Source organism: Propithecus coquereli, unplaced genomic scaffold (genome assembly GCF_000956105.1).
Source record: "Propithecus coquereli isolate 6110/MARCELLA unplaced genomic scaffold, Pcoq_1.0 Scaffold232, whole genome shotgun sequence".
NCBI lineage: Eukaryota > Metazoa > Chordata > Mammalia > Primates > Indriidae > Propithecus > Propithecus coquereli.
The window spans coordinates 1770346-1792659 of NW_012147864.1; the positions used below are offsets into that span (position 1 = coordinate 1770346).

Here is a 22314-nt window from a genome sequence, read left to right on the forward strand (position 1 = left end):
TTTTTTTTTTTTTTTTTACCTGAATGTTAAAAAAGCCACGTTATGTCAAGATGAACTCAATTTAAAAAACTTTAGCATACGTGTTACATTTTAGGCAAAGTTTAGGGGAAAAGTACATAAATGGAAACTATGTTTTGGTGAAAGGTTTTTGAGAACGATGTATTACCATATCCCCAAGAAATTTTCTATCCAAATTAGTGACAAAAACTCAGATCTACTACCTTTTTTGGGGGGGTAGAAGTTAACAAATCAAATCTTGCTACTCTTCCCAAATCCAAATGTTCCTGCACATTTGAAACAGATTTAGGGTACACATCCAAACTTCTCTGCCATATTTTGATTTCAGAATCAGTTTCTTAATCACAATACTCCTAAATTTTATTCCAGCATAAAGTTTCTTACCATAATGCTCCCTTGAATTCATTTTTGACCCCAGTATTGGGGATAACCCTTTGCCATTTATGTAATTAAAACTTCTCTTGGCAGAGGGAAAAAAGGTTCATTTTGTATCCTCTTACCTATAAATCATGTCTCTCTTCAGGTTAATGGTCCAATTATCACATTTTCCTGTAAAGAGTTAAGCTTCTGACTTACAAACTGGCTTTTAAAGAGATGACAGATGAGAAACTTACTTAAAAAGGAAGTTCGGGAGGAAAAAGACTCTCAGAGCATTTCTCTTTGCCGACAGACCCCCATGGCTGTGCCGGGTCACGGCCATCCCTTGGTGAAGTCGGTGGCCAGATCGTCTCCTGCGGGCTCCTGGTTACCTTCAGACAGGTGAGACTGAAATGATTTTATGAGTAGCCTTTGGCAAAATGCACTGCACTGAAATGACAAAGTTATTTCCTGTTTGTTCTCTCTCAAAAACAGACCAATTAAGTAAAACATTTTCTTTATAATACTGCCTCATATTACTTTCCATTTGTTTCAGAGTACCTTTCTGTTAAGATATTGTTGACAAATATACTTGTTTCTCCTTAAAATCTACTCAGCCAACATTTTTCTCTATCCTACGAAGGCTTTAAATGTCACAGAATGTATTTAATTTGCTCTTAATCTACTTCTGAGAAAGCAAAGATTCCAAACATTCTTGAAAAACTGGTAATTCAGAAAACAAAAATCAAGTGTTTAAAATCCCCAAACAAAAAGCCTCAGTGCCAAGAATACCACTTGCACTTGGCAGTACACAAAACACCACACACAGCACTCTGACCACTGTGCTAAGAGTGGGTGTCGTTGACCGTGTGAGTTCAGTGGCATAAAACAAATACGCAGAAAATATGGTATAGTCCCCTCAAGTTGTGCAAAAATAAAAATACAGCAGTGGCAAAGTATACACCAAATCTGTACAGTGTGCAACAAAACCAGGCATCCTGCAGAATACGTCCTCTCTGTAAACTTCAACTGCGTGAAGCACCGACTCAGTTCCTCTGCGCCTGGCCGCTTTCCCCGTTCAGCAGCACCTCCTCCTGCTGTTCTGCAAGGGCCTGCCATTTTTGCCTGTTCTTTCTGCAGCCATCCAGCAAAGGGAAACAGCCCTCGGATACATGGGTCAGGGCCTAAAGAAAGAAAAAGAAATCACACAACTAGAAGGAAGCCAGGAAATGAGCCCTCTCCCACAGGCCTGTCACGAAGGGCCACGTCCCTACTCATTTCACAAGCAAGCTGTGTGCACACAGACGTGGATCGCGGATTGTTTAGAATGATTCCTCGTAAGCTCTACAGATAAGGAGTCCGTGCTGGGAGAGAGAGCAGACACATTCCCAAATAACATTACGGAGCTATGGAGACAGATCTGCATGGAATCCACTTTTAGGGGAAACGAGACATTTTTTTTCTATGTAGCACAGTTGGCTCTGCCCAAATGTAACTGCATTAGGAGCTGCTTAGTTTTTGTGTTTTTTTCCTCTATAGAATGGCTTTATACAATGTACTTAAATAGGTTTTCATCTAAGATTATATTAAATGGATAATTTGGTGTGGATTATTATTTACACTATAGTGCCATAAATATTTAGCTACAAGAATGTTCATTGCAGATTTCTTCAGAATAGAGAAACACTGAAAATGACAAATATCCTGTAACAGGGTTAGGTATATTGTGTTACTATTTCGAAGCCATTTAAAATGTCACAGAAACACACTTGATGCATAAATACGTATATTACAATATGTATGGATTGCAAAATGCAATTTTTATTAAATGAAAAGTACACAAAAATGTCAAAGCATATTACACTAATATGTTATCAGTAGTTATCTCTAGGTAGTGGAATTATAAGTGATTTTTATCTTCCTTTTTGCTTTTCAGTATTCTCTTGTTTTTCTACAGTGAGGATCTATTACTTCTGTAATAAATAATGGTAAAAATACATATCAATATCACATAGGATTTCAACAGCAGACTGAAAGAGAATGAATCCTTGCATATCTAAGCAATGTAGAAGGATGAAATCTATAATGAGTGATCTGATTACTATGCTGATTGGATTTACAGGGATAGGGGAAAAAAATCAGAAGAGCCATTAGTATTTTTAACTGAGGAACTCTTAATCCAATAAGAAGAGAATCTGCTAAGCAAAGGATGAGATGGTCAAGGGTGTCTGAAACACTGCTCTGAACATACCTCTGAGGAAGGACTTTTAAACAAAGGAGTAAACAAGTAGAAGGCTGAAAAAAGTGGGGAGACAATGGTGGAGGCAGGACACTTGATGTTCTTTTTTCCCTCTGTTTCTTTCGGTGTCTCTCCTGTCCTTTCCTCGTGAGCTATAGCTTCTTTATTAAATTCTTTTGATGGCTAGAACCCTGGACCAGGGGTGAGAACTCTAGATGCAGTTCTCCTACTACCTGGTTGGGGCAAATATTCCATCTCCCTGGGAGATGCACCTTACAAAATCACTTTCTGAATTGTGAGATGTCTAGGTTAAAAAATTTGTAGAGTCTTGACATTGTAAGGTAACTCCAAGATAAGTGTTCTTTACCCAAATAATTAAAACTTCAGTTTCCTGTTTAAACTTTTAAAGACAGAGACAGCCTCTTTGTTCTGTACTTGGGTCATAAACATCTAAACTAGTAAATTGGATGTTTTAGGAAGAATCTATTTACCTAATAACCCTCCCCCCCAAAAAGCCAAGCCAACAGATATATGGAAATGGGAGCCTGACCACCTCATTTTAATCATCATAAAATTTTTCTTAACAATATTAAAGCCACATTATAATGGTGAGAAAAAGTTGGATAATTATTTTTCCATATTTAGGCTGAGATTTAGACTTAAAAAAGAATATGCTTATATACCCCCTTGAGGGCAGCATTGGCATGATTCTTCTTAGTACCTCCTCAGTTTGTTGGAGACTAGCACACAGTAGGCACTCAATAGATACTAATACATTGAATGAATTAAAGTTTTTGAGAAACAGTAAAAATAATGTGCTCCTTATTCAATATAAATATCATGTTCATCAGTAAAAGAAACAATACTAAAATTTTATTTCTTGATTTAGAAGCAAAAAATATGTGCCTCATATTAATCTCTTCAATTTACTTTGGGTTTTAATTCATAACAGTCTAAGTTTAGCAAGTCTATTTCATATAAGTACCTCATACAGTTGCAAGCAGATGGCATCTATGAACCCAACTTGCATACTTGGGATTTTGTTTTTCTTCTCCCTGTTCATTAAATCCTGAAAATACAAACACAGACACAGAAATGTGCATTTATTTAAAGAACACAATGAAAGCGGGCTCTAAAAAGATCAATCAGTGGGTTAGCTTAGGAAGGTCAGATAGCAACTATACCAAAAAGAAGAAAGAAGCTATGCTTCATTTCTAGGAAAACTCATTCCAAAAGACAGAAGTGGTTTGAGAAGAATCTTTTTCTTGTATTTGAGATCCATACTCTATGTAAAAAGACAGTATGTATCAGAAACCTTTAAATTCTATTTGCCCTTCAACACAGCAATTCTGGGAATTTATCCTAACAACATAATGAAGAATGGTATGCAAAAGTTTAGCAACATGGATGTTTATTGCAGTGCTGTCTGTAACAGTGAACACTGCAAACAGCACTACACCAAGGCACGTGGTTCCATCGATTTCATGTAATCATGATAAATAATACGTATGAGTACTTGTCAGGATGAAAAGTGGTTTAACGGAGAAAGCAAATTATAAAAAAGTAGTACAAAATGATGATCCTAAGAGTCTTTTTTGTGTTTTTTTTGCTTTGCTTTCTGTTATGAACATGTATAATTCTTCTAATAAGAAAAAAGCTTTTTTGTTTTTTGAGACAGGGTCTTGCTCTGTTGCCTGGGCTAGAGTGCAGTGGTGTCATCATAGCTCACTACAACCTCACACTCCCAGGCTCAAGTGATCCTCCTGCCTCAGCCTCCTGAGTAGCTGAGACTACAAGTGTCTACTACAACGCCCGGCTAATTGTTTAATTTTTTTTTTTTTAGAACTGGGTTCTTGAACTCCTGGCCTCAAGCAGTTCTGCCGCCTTAGCCTCCCAAAGTGCTAGCATTACAGGTGTCAGCCACTGTGCCCAGTCAGAAAAGAGTTTTAAAAAATAAAATGAGAAATTGTGTTCCCAAGGATCCCAAAGAAGTTTACAAAGAAAAAAAAAAAAGCATTTGAATAACTCCTGTCAATAAGGTTTCATACTTACAGTGGGCTCTATGTTGAGTTCTTTTCTCTCTCTGTCTCCTTGATCAAAAAATTCACTTGCTACAAGTTCTGCTATCTGAAATAAATAACAGATTGAGTTTTGACAAAAGCATATCACTCTTTAAAACAGACTTTGAGGGCCCTGCTATGGGTTACATATTTCCATTTTATAGATAAGGAAACTGAGGTCCAAACATGAAGTAAGTTGCATAAGAATAATATTATAGCTAATAAGTAGCAGCATGATACTCGAACACAAGTAGTCCGTGTCCAAAGCATGTTCTCTTGACTATTACATTATACTTTCCCCCACTTCTGTAAATCTTTCTCTCCTTGGTAGCTTCCAACATTTTTCCTGTTTTATTTAAACAATTTTTTTCTTCCTTCCTTTATTTCCTCCCTGCAAACACCTGGTACAAGGGTTTCATTTAGAAGACTGAAAGGATACATGAAAAGACAGAATCCTCCCTCGCCCATTTCCTGCCCTACCTGGAAGTGGGCACAGAGTCCTGTTTACTGTGGAGCAGGAAGGTACGTAAAGGTCACCTTTCCTTAGTGCTATGGCATGTGGCTTCAGCACGGGGAGAGTGAGTTTGTGATTTTGTTTTCTTAGCACGTCTGTTTCATGAGATGAGTCTGTAGCCGCTCGGCTCTGTGACTGCAGCCCTGACCAACATCAGACTCGATAATCTCAGTGCATTAAGGATTCAAAATGAAATCTTCAAAAACAAAAACACCACATCACTACAGGTGTACTCATCACTCTTCCCAGCCTTTATTGCCTCTGCAAAACGTATGTCAGTTACTTATTTAGAGGGAAGGATTTCGTTGTAGCCTCCTGGCAACAGGCCCTAGTCAGATCCTTCCTGACATCTTATATCAACACTTATTACATCTAAAAGCCCAGAAATGTTTAAGTTCTACTTGTTAATGCATATTTAGAGCTAAGGTATAGCTTAGCAGGCTAACCATAAGAAAAACAACTCCTTCCAATTTTCAAGGTTATTAAAGGGATGCTAAAAACATTCCCAAAGTGACCCAGAAGTATAGGTTGAGTATCCCCTACCCAAAATGCTTGGGACCAGAAGTATTTTGGATTTCTGTTTTGTTTTTTTTTTTCAGATTTTATAATATTTGAATTATAGTTAATGGTTCAGCATCCCAAATCTGAAAATCTGAAATGCTCCAATGAGCATTTCTTTTGAATGTCATGTCAGTGCTCAAAAAGCTTTGGGTTTTGGAGCATTTCAGATTAGGAATACTCAACCTGTAGTACTAGAATTAAAACTTATCAACAGCTAGGTTTTTGCTGTGTTAATATGAATTCTCTTTCTTAATACAATTTACAAATATTAAGTGCAAATGAGTCTTCTAAAAAGAAAAGCTTTTTTATGTCTAATTATCTTCTTTTAATACTACTTAAAAATTAGAAAAAAAGTTCCATACTTTCTTCAGAAGTTACCTTTGTGAGTAAAGACTTTTCTATACTTCGACTTTTTAGTTATTACTTTTATTGTCACTAAGCAACATACCCGCTGTTGAATAGGCCATGGTTTTGTAATTGCAGAAAGATCACAAGCTGTCATCAGCATTGCTCTGTTAAGAAGGGAAAAAGGAAACCCAAAACACCTGTTTACTTTCATGTGAATATATCCTCTCAGTAAATAGTTACTAATAACAAAGTTAAATTAAAACCCTCTAAATGATGGGAATGGCAGTTTATAAAGACCAAAGAAACAGAAACGGACTTTATATAGAAGCCTGACTTACACAGTGATAAAAGAGGGTCATTGTTTTAAGTTACTCTTTGAACTATTGGAATTTGTACTCAAACCGCCTCTTTAGCTCCAGATTGGCACAGGACAAATTATTAACCTTTGGGTAAAAACTTGCCTGCTATTATTGTCACCCTGGTATTCCATTCTTGGTGACAGTATAATAAAAGCACATTGATTACTAATAATTAACCATTAAAGAATAACATCAATATCCTACTGATAGAAGTCCTTTTTCAGAAATAACAGTGGGTTATACTAACTCAATATATGCAGTGACTTCTATGTGAAAAACCTTTGAATGATTAATCAAGTTTATCAGTCTTTTTCCTTTATTGCTTCTTCATGGTGCACTAAAGTTAGGAAAGGTTTCTTACTCCTAGGTTATAGGAGAATTGACCCATGTTTTTGTCTAGTACTTGCATGGTGTAACTCTCCACACCGAACTCTCTGCTCCAGTTGGAACTGAAGTATGTAGAGCAGATCCAATTTTGCCTTTTTCCATTTGGCTATCTATCCACTCATCTCCATCTTTTCCCCAGTTACTTGAAACACTATCTTTATTATATACTAAATATCCTCTGCAATTCTAGATTTCCTACTGTGTTCTGCTGGTCTGCCACCAATACCAAACTGCTTTAATTATACTTTATAGTATTTCTTCCATGTCTGGACCCCCACCTCACTGCTCTATCTTTTCAGGATTTTTTTCCAAGAGAAGTAATAAACATTTTGCCATCACATCTTGCGCCCACAATCTTTAGGATTCCATTTTCACCTCTTCCATTCTAAAGGAAAATGAATAGGGGAACCCTATAGCCTTGTATGTTACTCTACTACGTTTTAAAGGTTTTTCTAGAACAAAGGAACAATTCATTCACTTGAGTTTGCAGATGCATTTCTTTTCAAGTAAATATTTATATTCCTTCCTTTATACAATACTCTGGAGAAGTCTGATATCCCTTAAGATCATCACATTATAACCAATAATTGTCATAAAAACAGTGTAAAATTAATGGGGTAACAAAACTTCGGCTTTAAGGATAGTAAACCCACTTACAAAAATAACTCCTTCTGGTGAGGATCTTCCAAATTGAATTGATTTTTTCTTATAAGTTCAAAAAATTCTCCTCGCCTCCTTGAAAATAAAAAAAAAAATTAGTAGTTATGATGAATCCCCGGGCTGTTATCCCTTCAGTCTACAAAGACTCATGGAGTAAATTTTTGGTAAAAACAAAACAAAAAAACTAATTTTTCTTTCCATCTTAGAACTCAATATAAAAATCATCATTTAAAATTGCTTTTAGAAAGGCAGTTCAATTATGCAAATGTAAACTCACAAACACTACTCTAAAGCATACTCTTAGAATCAGTAACTTCAAAGATCTAATTAATATAATACTACTCTTCTACCAAAAATCAAATAAAAAGAAACAAGAGGCCGGGCCTGGTGGCTCACGCCTGTAATCCTAGCTCTCTGGGAGGCTGAGGCGGGCGGATTGTTTGAGCTCAGGAGTTCAAAACCAGCCTGAGCAAGAGTGAGACCCCCGTCTCTACTAAAAATAGAAAAAAATTAATTGGACAACTAAAAATATATAGAAAAAAATTAGCTGGGCATGGTGGCGCATGCCTGTAGTCCCAGCTACTCGGGAGGCTGAGGCAGGAGGATCGCTTGAGCCCAGGAGTTTGAGGTTGCTGTGAGTAAGGATGACACCATGGCACTCTAGCCTGGGCAACACAGTGAGACTCTGTCTCAAAAAAAAAAAAAAAAAAAAAAAGAGTTACCTGTTTGGCTTCTGGCACCCTAAGTAGGGAAAGGAGGAAAAGCTAATGACCTATATAACCTTTTGACAGCCTGGTTTGGAATGATCTTGAGATGGTTATTTGATTTGGATATGGCTTCAGAGACATCGCAATAGATTAAACATCAGAAATAACTATGTATTCTGTAATTTTTAGCAGTAAGTAAGCCAAAGGAATAGGCTTTTCTGGCTACCTTTAAGAAACTGCTCCATGGTCTGATAAACGGCTTTGCCAGGACATTTATCCTTTAAAATTGATCGATATGGATGTTAAAAGTTTGAAACTATGCAAATATTAATACTTCCAAGATCTATTTTGCACTGTATTTCTTAAAACTTACTTGATGTACAGCGCTAGGTCTGTAGCTAGAATGGCTTGCTTGATTATCTTCAGCGTGGTCTTGTATTCTTCAATGGAGAGGCCACTGAGAATCTGATTGCCCTTTGTGAAAACAGAAAACCATCATGAGCACTCAACCTGGAGAAACTGCCGACAAGAACAGAATCTGAAGATACAGTTACACAGCTTAATACCACGTGCCCGGCATTCCAAGCGCTCGACTATAGAGGCACCTGCTTACTAAATGCCACGAAGCAGTTTCCCTTCTTTACTCCCAGCCCACCGTCACGCAAGGAAAAACAGCTTCGTAACGTCATACCTGCCTGCGCATACATACTTTTCCAACTCTTACACCCCTGAGGCCTCAGTCTGGACCTAAAATCTAATCGCTATTTATACTTTCTCTTTTGGCAGATTTACTGCTATAATTTAACAGCAAGCAAAACTTTGAAAAATCAAAGCCATCTTAATGGATGTGAAGAATGGAGCAGTAAAATATTTAAACAATGGATTATTAAAAAGTCACTCCTTTATGGCTTTTAAAACAAACCTAGTAACATTTCTGGTACAAATTTATATAATGTTAACTTAGTCAATTATGGTAACAGTGTGTGTTCCTTAGGACTATCTTCATATGGACGGGTAGAGGGCACAGGCCCAAGGAGAGCTCGCTGGTGGGTGGTAAAAAAAAAAAACGCACGGGTTGAAACATTCATAAGGAATATATGAAAGGCGGTGAATCCATGTGCAAATCATTGAAAGTTTTCACCACATAACTATTTTTTATTTCTTGCCTGTAATTTAGGCAAGAAACTAGAACTAAATAAAACACACAGCTCGGGCACTCAGAATATACTCGAAACAACGCCTGTAAATTGAGTCGGATGTGCCAACTACATCTCAGGGCCAAGAAAAAACCCAGAGGCTTGGGAACGGGATCTGAAGGCAGTTACAAAGACAGAACCGGTGGGTGTGCCGGGCTGGGGCCAAAACACATTGGTTAGAGGATAATTAGATGCTGAAATTGTGGCATGGATCTAATTAATGCCAAAAATCTGTAATTACAGCCATAAACATTATTTTTAAATATTAAATCATTTTAGATTCTGGGCCAAACAGAAAACTATCCAGAAAATACCTTTTGATTCTTAAACAGAAAACAATTTCAGGTGGAAAATAAAAAGTCTTTGGGTGCTATATTCTTATTTTTCATCCCCAAAGCAGAAGCTGTAATTTCTTGTGTAATCATGTTTACAAAGACAGAATATATAGATAGATCTTATAATTAGAGCCAGCTATATATACAACCAGATTCCTTAAATGTTAAGTAATAATATATTATAGAGTAATAGAAGTAATTATGATAGGAGTACTGTTAAATACGTTTTTAAAAAAGGTCAGCATATTTTCTTTCTTTGGAACTGATTTTGTAATAGGATATTGAAGTGAAAGTTTTAGCTGAAGCACACAGATAGCGAATTCCAAGTGCAAATGTTTCCACTATAACATGACATATACATTCCTGAAAAAATCTCAGTTCTGAAGACTGTACACTAAAAATAACATGGTTTATGGGAAAAATGGTATTAGGGCAGAATGCTCAAAACGTATGCAACTTTATAGCCAGAGCACAAACCAAACCAAGAATTGCAACATCTGGAGGTAACCTGGACACCCGCCTGGCAGGTCCGAGGCTCCCCTGGACGATGTTACAGATGCACAGAAACAGTCAGGTGGCAGTGCTAGTGTGGGGGGGCCCTGAGACGACGAGGATGGAACAGGATCTCTGGATAGCGGGGCTGCTAAGGTGGGCACCGAGGAAGAGCAAGCTGCCAAGAGCCTAAGGCATCCAAAGCCAGGGCAAGGGCCTCAGATGCAAGTGGCCACTTGTAATATCCTTAGAAATGGAATGGAAAGAGCTGTGTGTGCAGGAGCCGAGCAGAGAGCTGTTTCCTTTTTCTTTGCCAAAGGTCAAAATTCAACTCCCACAGTTCTGGTATCTCCTACCCCAGAGAATTTATATATGAAACGATACAACTTCTATAGTATATTGACATCGGCCTTCTGCTTACCAATTACACACAAACTAATTCATTACTAAACAATCACATGTTGTAGCAAAACAGTTTGTACTAGACCATGTAAAACTCTTAACCCTTCACCCACACTAGGTGTTTAGGGAGCAGTGAGGACGTGCTGTCCTTCAGAGGGCTTGCAGTCCCCGTGTGTGTCTCCTGTAGGTGGAGGTGGAGCCAGTGTGGACTTGTGTCTGATCCCGTCTGGAAAAGTCTAGAAGGCAAGACTCAGGCTGGCCAGCTACTCTGTGGCTACTGTGGCTGTCCCCACGATGAGGGTGCTCTGCAGGGGCCATGAAGACACCCAGAAGGAAAGAGCTCAGATTAAACACTGACCAGGCACAAAGAGCGAGATGCTTTATAACAGTACCAGTCCGTCAAGAATGTTCTGGCCCCTCTTCCTACCTGTTCTCCCTTCCCATTCTCCAAGTCTGAAGGGGGTTTGGGAGTGAGGAAGAAGTTACAAGAAACACAAGGTACGGAATGAGAGAAGCCGGCCGGTGTAGGAAGGGGAGAACAGGAAACTTTAAATCATATTCAACATTTGGACTGTTGCCCAGGGCTGGACTCTGGTTTCTGAGCTGAGAACCACATACTACATTCTGGGACCAGAAGTATCTAGGGGGCTTTTCCTTATAAAAGAGTGGCCAGAAAAATGGGAATCCCTGACTTTTCTTCCAGGCCACAGGAGCTATCCCCACTGGGCAAACTTAGAGATACGGTGATAGAACTACTGCAAGATTCATTATCATACGTTGTGCTTATTCAGTGTAATTGTTACAACTTTCGTTTTTCTCTTATTATAAAGATAACACATGCATATAACAGATAATATAAATAATGAACAAACCAAAAAAAGAAAAGTGTCAATCATTTCACTACACTAACACAACCACTGTTAACGTTCCAGTGTATATAACTTTAATCTTACATTTAAAATATGTTTAAACACAGCATAGCATATGCTTTCCTACACTGATACATATTCATTTAACCAAGTTGTTAAAGCCTTATTTCTTAATAAAACAGTTTGTTAGTGATTAGAGGTTTTAATAAAAAGAGGAAAAGGTATTGCCCTCCGAAAGCAAACCCTTGAGCTATATAAACCACTTCATTTGATTAAAAGTAGAACTAACTGAGAGCCCCAAAATGCCAGTTTTGTTTGTTTCTAATTTGGCATAGCCACATAGAGTTGAATAACCAAATTTCCCTTATCAGGCAACATGTAGACAGTTTTGGTTGTCCAGGGAAGCGAGGCTGTGAGCATCTCAAACGTTTTGGCCTTGCCTTCCTTACCCAAAAAGGAATAAGGTTATGTTCAAGAATGTATGATGCTGGGAATAAATCCAAAACCTAAAAATAAAACTGCCTTTATAAAGCTCACTTTAAAAATTCCACAACAATAAATTAGGTACTTACAGGACTATTAAGAATCATCAGGCACTGGTCGAAATGATGGTGCTCCATGATGGAGTGGCAGTAGAGCTGAGCGAGTGGGTGTTCGCTTCTGAAAAATATTTTGTTGAAGAAAGAAAAATATCGATTTCCTCAATATGTGACTTTATCAGCTCATTCTTACTGGTTAACTAAAAAAGAGGCTACTTCACAAAATTAATCAAACTAACAATTTTCTCTCCTGTTCCTGAGCAAAAAGTGAGTTAATTTCCGGGAAATAATTACAAAGAGTCAAAATGCCTTCAAATACCAATGTAACTGCTGCCAGCTCTACGTATGAACAATTTTGTTGGTTTTAACATTGATGAAAACAGTAGAAGGATGGAATATGGACAAAGGACTAATTTCTACAAATGCGAAAGAAAGTCTCTAAAATAGTTGTACTAATAATGCTTTTCAACTTCAAAACTGCAAATGATTTAAAATCATAAAAAAATATTCACATCCTAGCTTTTCCTCTGAAATAATGCTCGGGCCGAAGGTCAGCTTGTTCACTTGTGCCGGCAAATACGAAAAGGACTGACAGAGATGGACTTAACTGAGGTGTGAGTGATGGAGGCAAGGGAGAGAGAGCAAGGAAGGAGGCGGGGAGAGAGAGACATAGCTGAGTCAGAGCTCCCCATGTGGGGTCCAGGTTATTTCAATAGACAATATCCTACTAGACATCCTCTCAATTGAACTTGGCAAAGCAGTAGAGGCCCTTTGGCTGAGCAAAGAGAGGGGAAGCATATTACATTCAGTTCATTGCATCTATGGGATAGTCACAAGTCAAGTTCTAAAGCATGACAAGCAGACCTCCACCTCATGACCCTCCTTCATACGTAGCTATCAAGCATAGTTTCACTATTTCTTCTTTGAAAGACAAAGTTCCTGAAAGCTTCTCTTCCTAAAATATATAGGAAAGGGGTTTATGAATTGGAAAACACCATTTACCAGTATTAGATGATACAACGGATTTGTTATTCTTCATGCGAGTATGTGAATTATTAGTTTACGTTGCATTTGATTTGTTGAGGACAGAGAAGCTACTCCAGACTGAAGAAACGCAATATAGGGAAAACATGGGTAGAGTGAGAGAGGCTTGAGGGAAAACAAAAACAGCAAAGTGAGAGCAAAGGTGAGAAAATGGGTAATGTCACCTGTTCCTATTGCTTAACTATCACCTGTATTGCTGACTCGTTGCCGTTATTGTTGCTGTAACCTTTTCCAAATTCACTCTTGCTGTCGTCTTCGTTCCTTCCATGTTTAGTGAGTTGTACTACGGATCAGCCACTGTGCTCGGGGACAATGAATGCAGTAATGTGAGGAGATCTGTGAATAAGGATGAATTTTCTGGAAACAAGGCTGGGTATGTGGAGACTACTGGGAGTTAGTTAGGAGACTACTGGGAAACTTCTAGTAACCTAAGTAAAAGCGAGGCTGGATTATAGTGGTAGCAGCCCAAAGGAAGAGAAGCGAAGTTATCTGAGAGCTGTTTAGGGGGTGGCCATGAATTCTGCCTAGGAGGGGGTGAGGGAGATGAAGGAAAAAAGAAAGAATGTAGTTTCTGCCTTGGGATGGTTCTCGCTTACAGACAAAGGGGAAAAGGGAGAAGAAGATTACAGCCGCGGGGTGCAGCAGGGAAGATGACTAGCTGAGTGCGGGATCTGCTGATTTTAAGGTGGCTGAGATCTGCCCAAGTGGATATAAATGTCTGAACTCGGGCCTGGCTTGGAGACAGGGATTTGGAACGCATGGACGTGCAGACAGACAGCAACCCCAACCCTGGGAGCAGAGCGCCACCGGGGAGAAGCCCACACGGAGGAGGAGGCCTGGGAGACACGGAATTGGCGCTCTGCCTCTGGGTCCTGCCCTGCTCTCTGTTCTCTGTCTGGCAACACTGTTTTCTCATCTCTCAGACTGGACATGCTAAAGTCAAATTTAACGTAGCCTCTGCTACCTTCCTCATCCCTTTCAAAATAAAAGGAAAAGCTATTTTCATTTATATAAGAAATTCAAAGACATACATACAGTATGAGTTTAATATCAACTTTCTTCTGCCAGGTGTTAGCTGTTTATAAGTCGATCACCCCATTAGACTGCAACCCCCTTTCTTGAATTTGGTCACAGCTGTTTTCCCCAGGGACACCAATTGCTATTTGTGAGAGCCTACGACGCGCCAGGCACTGTGCCGCAGTCTGTCACGTTCCGTTTCTGCAGTGACCCATGTGGCGCACTCCATCCGCCACATGCAAGCCCTCGCTCGCGCCCCGTCAGCCACGGATGCGTGTCCTGTTTCGCGCGTGCTCCGACAGGCTTCACGCAGGGACCGGTCAGAAGGTGCCTTGCCCTGGCCACCCCGAGCTCCTCTCCGTTCCGCCCGCAGCTCACACAGGTTCAACCTGGAAGTGTGGGGGCGTCACAGCCTTGGGGCCACTCTGCCCAGCGCGCTGTGGGGGCGTAGGGAGAACTGCCTTCTGTCCTGTCGAACAACTCTGGGTTTCATTTCGTGAGACTCCGCAAAAGCACCTGGCAGGACTGAGCACCAGTCACCTGGGTGGACATGTGGGTAAGTCACGCTACTGGCTTTCCCTTCCTCCCGGTTTCGTTCCCAGTCCCGAGTTCCTGCTCCCAGGGGCCACGTTCGCACACAAGCTGTACCGCATGCCAACTTTGTCTCTGGCTGTGCCTCGGAGGTACCCCAGGCTGAGGCCCCTCTAAAATCAGCATTTTTGTATTTGGTTTTTAGACAACTAAAGGTTCCGAGGGATCATTTACTGTGCTCAAGGCTAACATAATGGTAGAGCCGGGGTTCGAATACATCCTCTCCACTGCATCACCCCGTCTCCTGACACCACAGTGCTGCACAGGCACGCGGGGCTGGGCCAGGAGACGCAGTTAGGGGGACATAACACCAGCAAGCTAGAACTTCAAACGCACATTGCATTTTTAGATGATGCAGAAAGGACTGTTTCACATTAGAGAAAATTCTTGGCCTGTGAGACTGATGAATGCAAATTGTGTTTGCCTTTACTTATCTAAAAATACAGATTTATGAATCAATAAAAGAGTGACAAATGCTCTAAATTTCCTGTTTACAAAAATATTCACGGAAACCAATGTATTCTCCATCTGTTGCTTTTCACTCTTTCAAGCACAAGGCTGTGTTGCTTGCTTTAGCTGAGGCTGCATCAGAAGGACCCATTTAAACTGCCAGCACTACGCAATTTATTCTCACGCTGATGTCAACGAGCGTTAATGGACTGGCATCCTCTCCCTGCAGGTCTTCCGTTCTGCACGGTTGTGTGCTGGTCCGTCTCTGAGAGTGCTATTAGGACGCTCGTGCAGAAATCCATCCAATATTCTAGAAATAAAAAGCCTTAGAAATCTACAGGAAATGAAAGCCCTGTGAGAAAAAAAATCCCCCCACGCTAGTCTTCCTCTTTTCACTAATGCTAAGTTTCCTGAATTCTGCTTCTTGTCCATATATATTACTCTGGGCTCAAATTTCTAACCACTGCTTTATAACCCACATCAACCCCATTTCGTTCTGTACTTCACCATTTCTCTCGAAATCATCACTATTTTCTTCCTCTACCAGTCAGGGCTTACGTTGCCTTCCCATTCTCTGCAGTCCTGTTCAATGACATAAATTTTCAAGGTGATGATGCATTTGACCTTGTGACCTCACAGTTCTTTCACCTCCTGGGCACAACTGACTGTCTCTTCCAGTCAACGGCAGGCGCAGGCTCACACCTCTGTCCCCCGGCCGCTGGGTGCTCCTGGGCGTCGTGTCTCTACCACTCCCTTTATGCACCGCAGGACACAGCGAGATCTTGCACCCGTCTGTCATCAAGAGCACCCCTGTGGGAACAGCCAAGACCTGTGGAGTGCTTAGTGTGTGCTGGCTTCTGTTCCAAGCACTTGACATTGACTTCTCTTCCTTTAATCCTGATGAAAACCCTGTGAGACAGGTGCTTTCCTCATTCCATTACGCAGAGAAGGAAGCAGAGGGGTAGAGAGGTTAGATGACGTGTCCGAGGTCACGTGGTGAGAGGAGTCAGGATTCAAACCCAGGCGTGACTTGAGCCGGCCCTTAACCCCCATAACCATCCCAGCCACTGCACGGAGGTGTAAGGACTAAATGAACCAATCATATAAAGTTCCAAGAAGAGTTCCAAATGCCACATGGTGAGGGATATATTACCATGGTACGGGATATATTATTGTTTGCTGCGGACACTGCGACTCACTGCTCTTGCACTTCATTCATAATCGGCTCTCTGGTCTCTCAGGACCGTCGGCCTCGCCAGGGATTATCTCGTTCCTGGATAAAAGGAACTGTGCCTGGTGTGAACTGCACAAATTGTCACTGTGTGCTGTATGGAGTCCCCTTTTAACTCTCCCAGATCTTGCTGGCCCTGTTACCACCACGCCAGCCCGTGACACCAGCTCATTCCTGCCTTCAGTTGAAGAGCAGAGAAGACCACGGCACAGAATCTCTCCCAGGACAAATACACACGCTCTGACTGTGGCTACCAGGAGATTTTTTTTTAACTATCTCTAGTCTTGAAAAAAACATTCACTTGGTCATTTTACCTTGTCTAACTACCACCCTATTTATTATTATTTTCTCCTCCTTGCCAAAACTCTTCCACCCTCCACCCTCCCTGCCGAAGCACGCATACGCAACTTCCCAGCTCGTTCATTTTCATCAGCGCACTGACATTGTTCCAATTTCTTGGACCCGAAGTCATGATTTATCTTTCATGCATAAAAGTAGCTGTTCAATATGAAATTTTTTCTCCTCTCTCTCCCTCTCACTGGCTAATACGTGACTTTCGGACCACACCCGGCCTGCTTTCTAGCTGGGCTCTGTGGTTCTAATTTCTATCCATTTCCCTTGCAGCTTACTTCAGACTTTTTTCACAGTGTCTTTACTGCAATGGCTCCTTGTTTTTCACTGTATCAATTTAAAACCTGCTGCTTAGTTTTACAGCCCTCCCTCGAAAGGGTCTTAAAGCTTCTGTGATACTTGTTTATCCTCCTACTTTTCGTTCCTAGTCAATGTGAACCTCTGACTCCCGTAAGGCCAGCCAGCATTACTGTCCCAAGAAAATGCCACCTCACGGTGTTCCTGGAACACCTGTATCCTTTCTCTCCAAATCCTACCCCTTTTTAAGATCCAGTTTAAGCCTCACTTCCTCCGTTAGCAGTGGAGATGCACAACACCAGTCCTGACTAATCTCTTTTCCTGCTCAACACTTGCAGTCCACGCTGGTGAACAACTCGGGACTCACTAGATACTTTCTTGCAATGATCGCCATCATCTCATAAGACTGTGACAATTCCTTAGCGGCAGGAATTGTATTTTACACTCTACGGCTCTCTGCCTTGCAAAGGGCAAAAGCCCTAGTAACTGCTCATTATCCATATGCCTAGAATACAGGATAATTTCACCACATTATTTTATAAACACCAAACTTGAATCTAACCAAAGAAATACATCTGCGACAGTCTGCTTATATTGACTGCAGGCCTAACGCTCATAATTACTCCATGTAACCCAAATGTTACAATTGTGTTTTCTCTAGTGGATATCCACACTTCAGCCATTTTATTCTGATTACAGCCTATTTTTAAAATAATAATTCATTATCTGAGATCACACTTTCCTTTATTCACCCAAGTGGGAGAAGTAAGCATAAGCAATGAACTCTTCTCCCAAATATTCCACCGGTATACCTGCAGTAGTCCCCTGTAGTCCTCCTAGACAAGGAAGGAATCAAATAATGAATCAAGGGACAGCTTCCTATTCAAGGATATCTTACTTCAAAGTAATTTTCTGAAAAGATGTCCAAGAATGAATGAGAGAACTTGAGTTTCTAACTTTGTTACCACATGGGCACTTTTCTTCTTTCTGATGTATTTTATTTCTATGCTCTTTTGTTATTTTGATTTTCTTTATATATTAGTTGGAATGTCTGATGAGGGCTGGACACAGTACTTTACATGGGAAAGTTTATGGCACTCTTATTCTCCCAAGAGTCCCCTGGCTGAGAAAATCCTACTTTAAGTATCACTCATTTACCAGTAAGGAAAGAAAAAAAGAAACATCCCTGGAAAATTCTTGGTTTCCTCTACTCAAACCACAGGGATGTACAAAAAAATAAAAATCTCTGGAACTTCTTTAGCGTTTTTGTTAAAGTTTTTACTCAGTTGAATTCTGCTTTGTGGTGTGTGTGAAAGCAAGATTCTGTACTCTGTGACTTTTTCCCAGGGTGCTTTTTTTCTCCCCCCTTGAAGAGAAGATGACGTTTCTCCAGATGTTTTTTGGGGGTAATTATTTTTAAATAAACAAAGGAAAAAAATAGCTGAGTGTTTTTTTCACCATAAAGCAGGAAAATATAGCATCTAAGAGCAATCCATATACCAGTAATATTATGTCCAGTGTCCCACATGCTGACGGTGGTCTTTAGGTTGTGCTGAGTAGGAAGGCCACACTATTACTACGTGGCTTGACTCTACACTTTATATCTTTTCATGTCGATGTTTCCTTTCATAATTACTCTCTGCATCTATGTGAGGCTTAGCATTGTAATCACATGACAGAGCACCGGGACAAAGGACATGTTACCCAGTCAGTTCTGCAAAACATTAGATCTTCAAGAGGAAACAGGCAGACTCTGACACAGGCAAGAGCTTGCTGTCTTTTCCCATCAAAGGTCAGCAGAGGACGTGGTTGTTATATCACTACAATTCTTTTTACATGAAGTTTTCTGTTTATTTAGATAAAGAGAATGTGATTAGGGAGCTTTCTAAAATTCCCTCTAGATATCAGACATCTGGAATTTCCTTAAGAGATCTATCCATTAACTGAATCACTTGCATACTTCAAAAAATGCTCATTAGTAAGAGATATCGCCATTAAAATGTAGGCTTTTCAACCAAATTGCTGAAAGAAAATAAAAATGTTACAGTGGCTCAAAAATATAAAAATGTCACAGTGGCTCAAAAATTTGATAAGTGATGTTACCTTTATCATCTCATTTGTCATCACAAATGCCACGTAAGTATGGCCCTTAAAGGAGCCTGAAACTCTCGTCCTAAGGGTTAGTATGTTACTCTCAAAATCAGCTAACAAGCAGACTTCTGATGATGATACATCTCCAGCATCTGCCGCTGAGATTTAACACTTAAATAGGTACTGAGCATTCTACTTGGTATTGATGTGTGTTATCTCTTGAAACTTACATCGACTGTATAAGGTAGGTATGCTGTTCTCTCCATTTTACAGATCAGGAAATGAAGGCATAGAGAAATTAACTCCCTTGTCCAAGGCCACACAGAGACTGTGTGGCAGAGCTATGATTTGAGTCCAAGTCTAACCACAGAGCCCAAGTTCTCTAACACTGTGCAATACTGCCTCTACTAAGACCAAAAGCCTCCTTTTCCTGAGCACTTACTATGGACATAGGGCCAAAAGAAGTACTTTTAAAATATTATCTTTTCTATTGCAGGGTAAAATTCTACCTTTCTACTAGACTTAATAGCTTTCCAAAGAAGCTCTTAAGCTGGGTGTACATGAACTAAAGCAAAGCTCCTGATAATTGTCTCACGAAATAAGATTCTCAACATACATATTTTTTGAGCTTTAGGGTTGAAACATTATCAACATAATATTGGACCTGCATTATTTTTTCCACTTCTCTTCAATATAACCGGAGTATGTTATGGGACCACGACCAATTGAAATTTTGTACTATCAAATTTTGCTGTGGCTTTTTAAAAAATACAGCCCTACAATTTAAAGGAAACATTTTGTTGTTTTGCTTGGAAATGGTCTTACCGCTGTATGTAAGAATTATTCACACCACGGTGATCCAAATCGTGGCTTAATGCAGCGATCAGCAATGCAAGTATCTCCAGGTCGGTCAGCTTGTTCTGCAGGACCGGAGACATGAGAGGAAAGAAAGAGAAAGATACAATTTGGTAAAGGGTGTTACCTACCTCTTTTCAGTAATTTTTACAAATGTACTTCTTTACAGCCACAAAGGACTCACCCTATAGTCCTGTTCTGCAGGAACTGGTTGTACTTTGTCATTCAGAATGGGATTAGTACAACTGCCCCTTATCAACAGAAAAATTGAAATGCCTCAAAAAATTAATCATCTGTCCACCTATAGTAAATATCACCAAATCTTAGTTATCTTTAGTATGAGAAATAATCATAATAAACTTGGAACAGTTGCTTTTTCTCTTTTAGTTCCCTGCAGATTCTGCTTTACTTCCTGCTATCAGTGGCTGTATCCTTAAGGAATGTGGACAATGGGAATGGTAAGCAAAACAATAGAAAAAAGATGATTCGGAATGAAAATTTGGCTTTAAAAAGTTGCGTAATATAGTCCCAAGTCAAATTTAGGTTATGTTTTAGTATCTGACATTTGTATTATCTTCAATGCTATTCTCCCTTGTTAGTGAAAAAAACACCAGTTAAAATTAGCATCAGCTCTATTCTGCTGGAAGTCTCAACACTCTAGGTTTTACAACAAACACAAAAATGATCGTACTGTTATTTCTCATAAAAGGATAGTTTCAATGGTGATAATCCTTATGATCTTTCCAAACTCCAAAATAAGTTTACCCTGTTTTTTAATGCAGGTTGAGCACCCCTAATAGGAAAATCTGAAATCCAAAATGCTTCAAAATCCAAAACTTTTTGAGCCCCAATATGACACTCAAAGGAAATGCTCGTGGGAGCAGTTTGGATTCTCAAAGTAGGGATCCTCAACCAGCCATGTACAATGCAAACATCGCAAAATCCAGAAGAATCCGAAATCCATGACACTTCTGGTCCCAAGCGTTCTGGATAAGTGATACTCAACCTATAGATGTTGGCTAGGGCAGGAACAATTACTATGGTATTTTGTATGGCTTCTTGGACAAAAATCACTTCTTTTAGATCTAGCCAGTTAAAACTGTGCATACTATGAAAGTAGAGACAGAGAATAACATTTTTAGAATTTATTAAAAAGAAGAAGAGCAGGGAAGCTCTGAATTAAAAGCAGTTGCGTGATGGATGCCTGGAATCACTTACCTGGAGTAACTAGTCGATCCCCACTGAATCTAAGGACAGAGATATGGATAAAATTTGGCCTGGAAAGGAACGAATTACTTGAATGTTTTCTGCATTGATCTTCCTTTTAAACAGTCTGTGGTCAATGTGTGTGAAATCAAAACTTGTAAAATTAAACGAGTGCTCCAGAAAAAATGCAATAGAAAACCCTGGACTTATCTCTGAAGCCAAGTTTGGGACTTGGGTGGTTTTTGTGGAATTCTGCTACGGAGCAGGTTGAATGTGAACATGAAAAATGTGGCACTTTTTCTTACTTCCTCTTAATAATGTCGTGTTTTCCTCTAAAGGAAGTATTTATTTGCCCTAAGACTATTTAGGTGTGCCATGAAGTTATTTTAAAGGTTTTCTAATATGCCATATATATTATATACAAAAGAAAATTAGCAACTATTTTGCCATATTAATCCTTTAAATTAACAAAATATAACATTATGTGACAGTACATACTATTTTCGATCATTAGTGTACATTAAAAAAAGCTTGAAAGAATATGCTGTAAATTTTACTACTAAGCAACAAAATGACTTAAATATATGAATGGCTCTAAAAAGTACCTGAATTTTGCCTGCTTTGAGAGCAGCAAACATGCACTGAGCTGTATTAAAGGCATGTCTCCAATTATGATAGGCAACATTCTTCCGATAATTCTTCTTGACACTTAAAATCCATCTGCAAAGAACCTTTAGGAAATAAAGCATAAGTAGTAACAATAATTGCTAACGTTTATCACACATTTATCATGTTCCAGGTACTGTACAAAGCATTCGCACTGAGCCTGACAAGCGTGAGGGAGGCACTGCTGTTTTGATCATTTCACAGGTGAGGACACCGACACTCGGGAGTAACTTGCTAATGGTCACTCTGCTAGTAAGGAAGGGCCCACATTTAAACGTGAGCAGTTTAACTGTGAGCCCACCATATTAACCACTGTGCTAAATTTGACTTCTTTATTTCTTTATTGATTGATTGAGACAGAGTCTCGCTCCGTTGCCCGGGCTAGAGTGCCGTGGCATCAGCCTAGCTCACAGCAACCTCAATCTCCTGGGCTCAAGTGATCCTCCTGTCTCAGCCTCCTGAGTAGCTGGGA

General features: G+C 39.7%; 1 protein-coding gene across 1 annotated transcript in view; it reads right to left on the minus strand.

Moving 5' to 3' along the window:
- Positions 1–1261: 1261 nt before the first annotated feature.
- The window catches only part of PDE5A (phosphodiesterase 5A, cGMP-specific), a 123585-nt gene continuing 102532 nt past the window's right edge, over positions 1262–22314 (minus strand). The window contains exons 13-21 of the mRNA XM_012645347.1: positions 21782–21907; positions 19941–20035; positions 12077–12164; positions 8584–8684; positions 7501–7578; positions 6198–6261; positions 4667–4741; positions 3600–3683; positions 1262–1559 (exon numbers count right to left, since the gene is read on the minus strand). Of these exons, the coding sequence (XP_012500801.1) occupies positions 1422–1559; positions 3600–3683; positions 4667–4741; positions 6198–6261; positions 7501–7578; positions 8584–8684; positions 12077–12164; positions 19941–20035; positions 21782–21907 (849 nt within the window). The 3' untranslated portion in view covers positions 1262–1421. The remainder of the gene's footprint in view (positions 1560–3599; positions 3684–4666; positions 4742–6197; positions 6262–7500; positions 7579–8583; positions 8685–12076; positions 12165–19940; positions 20036–21781; positions 21908–22314) is intronic.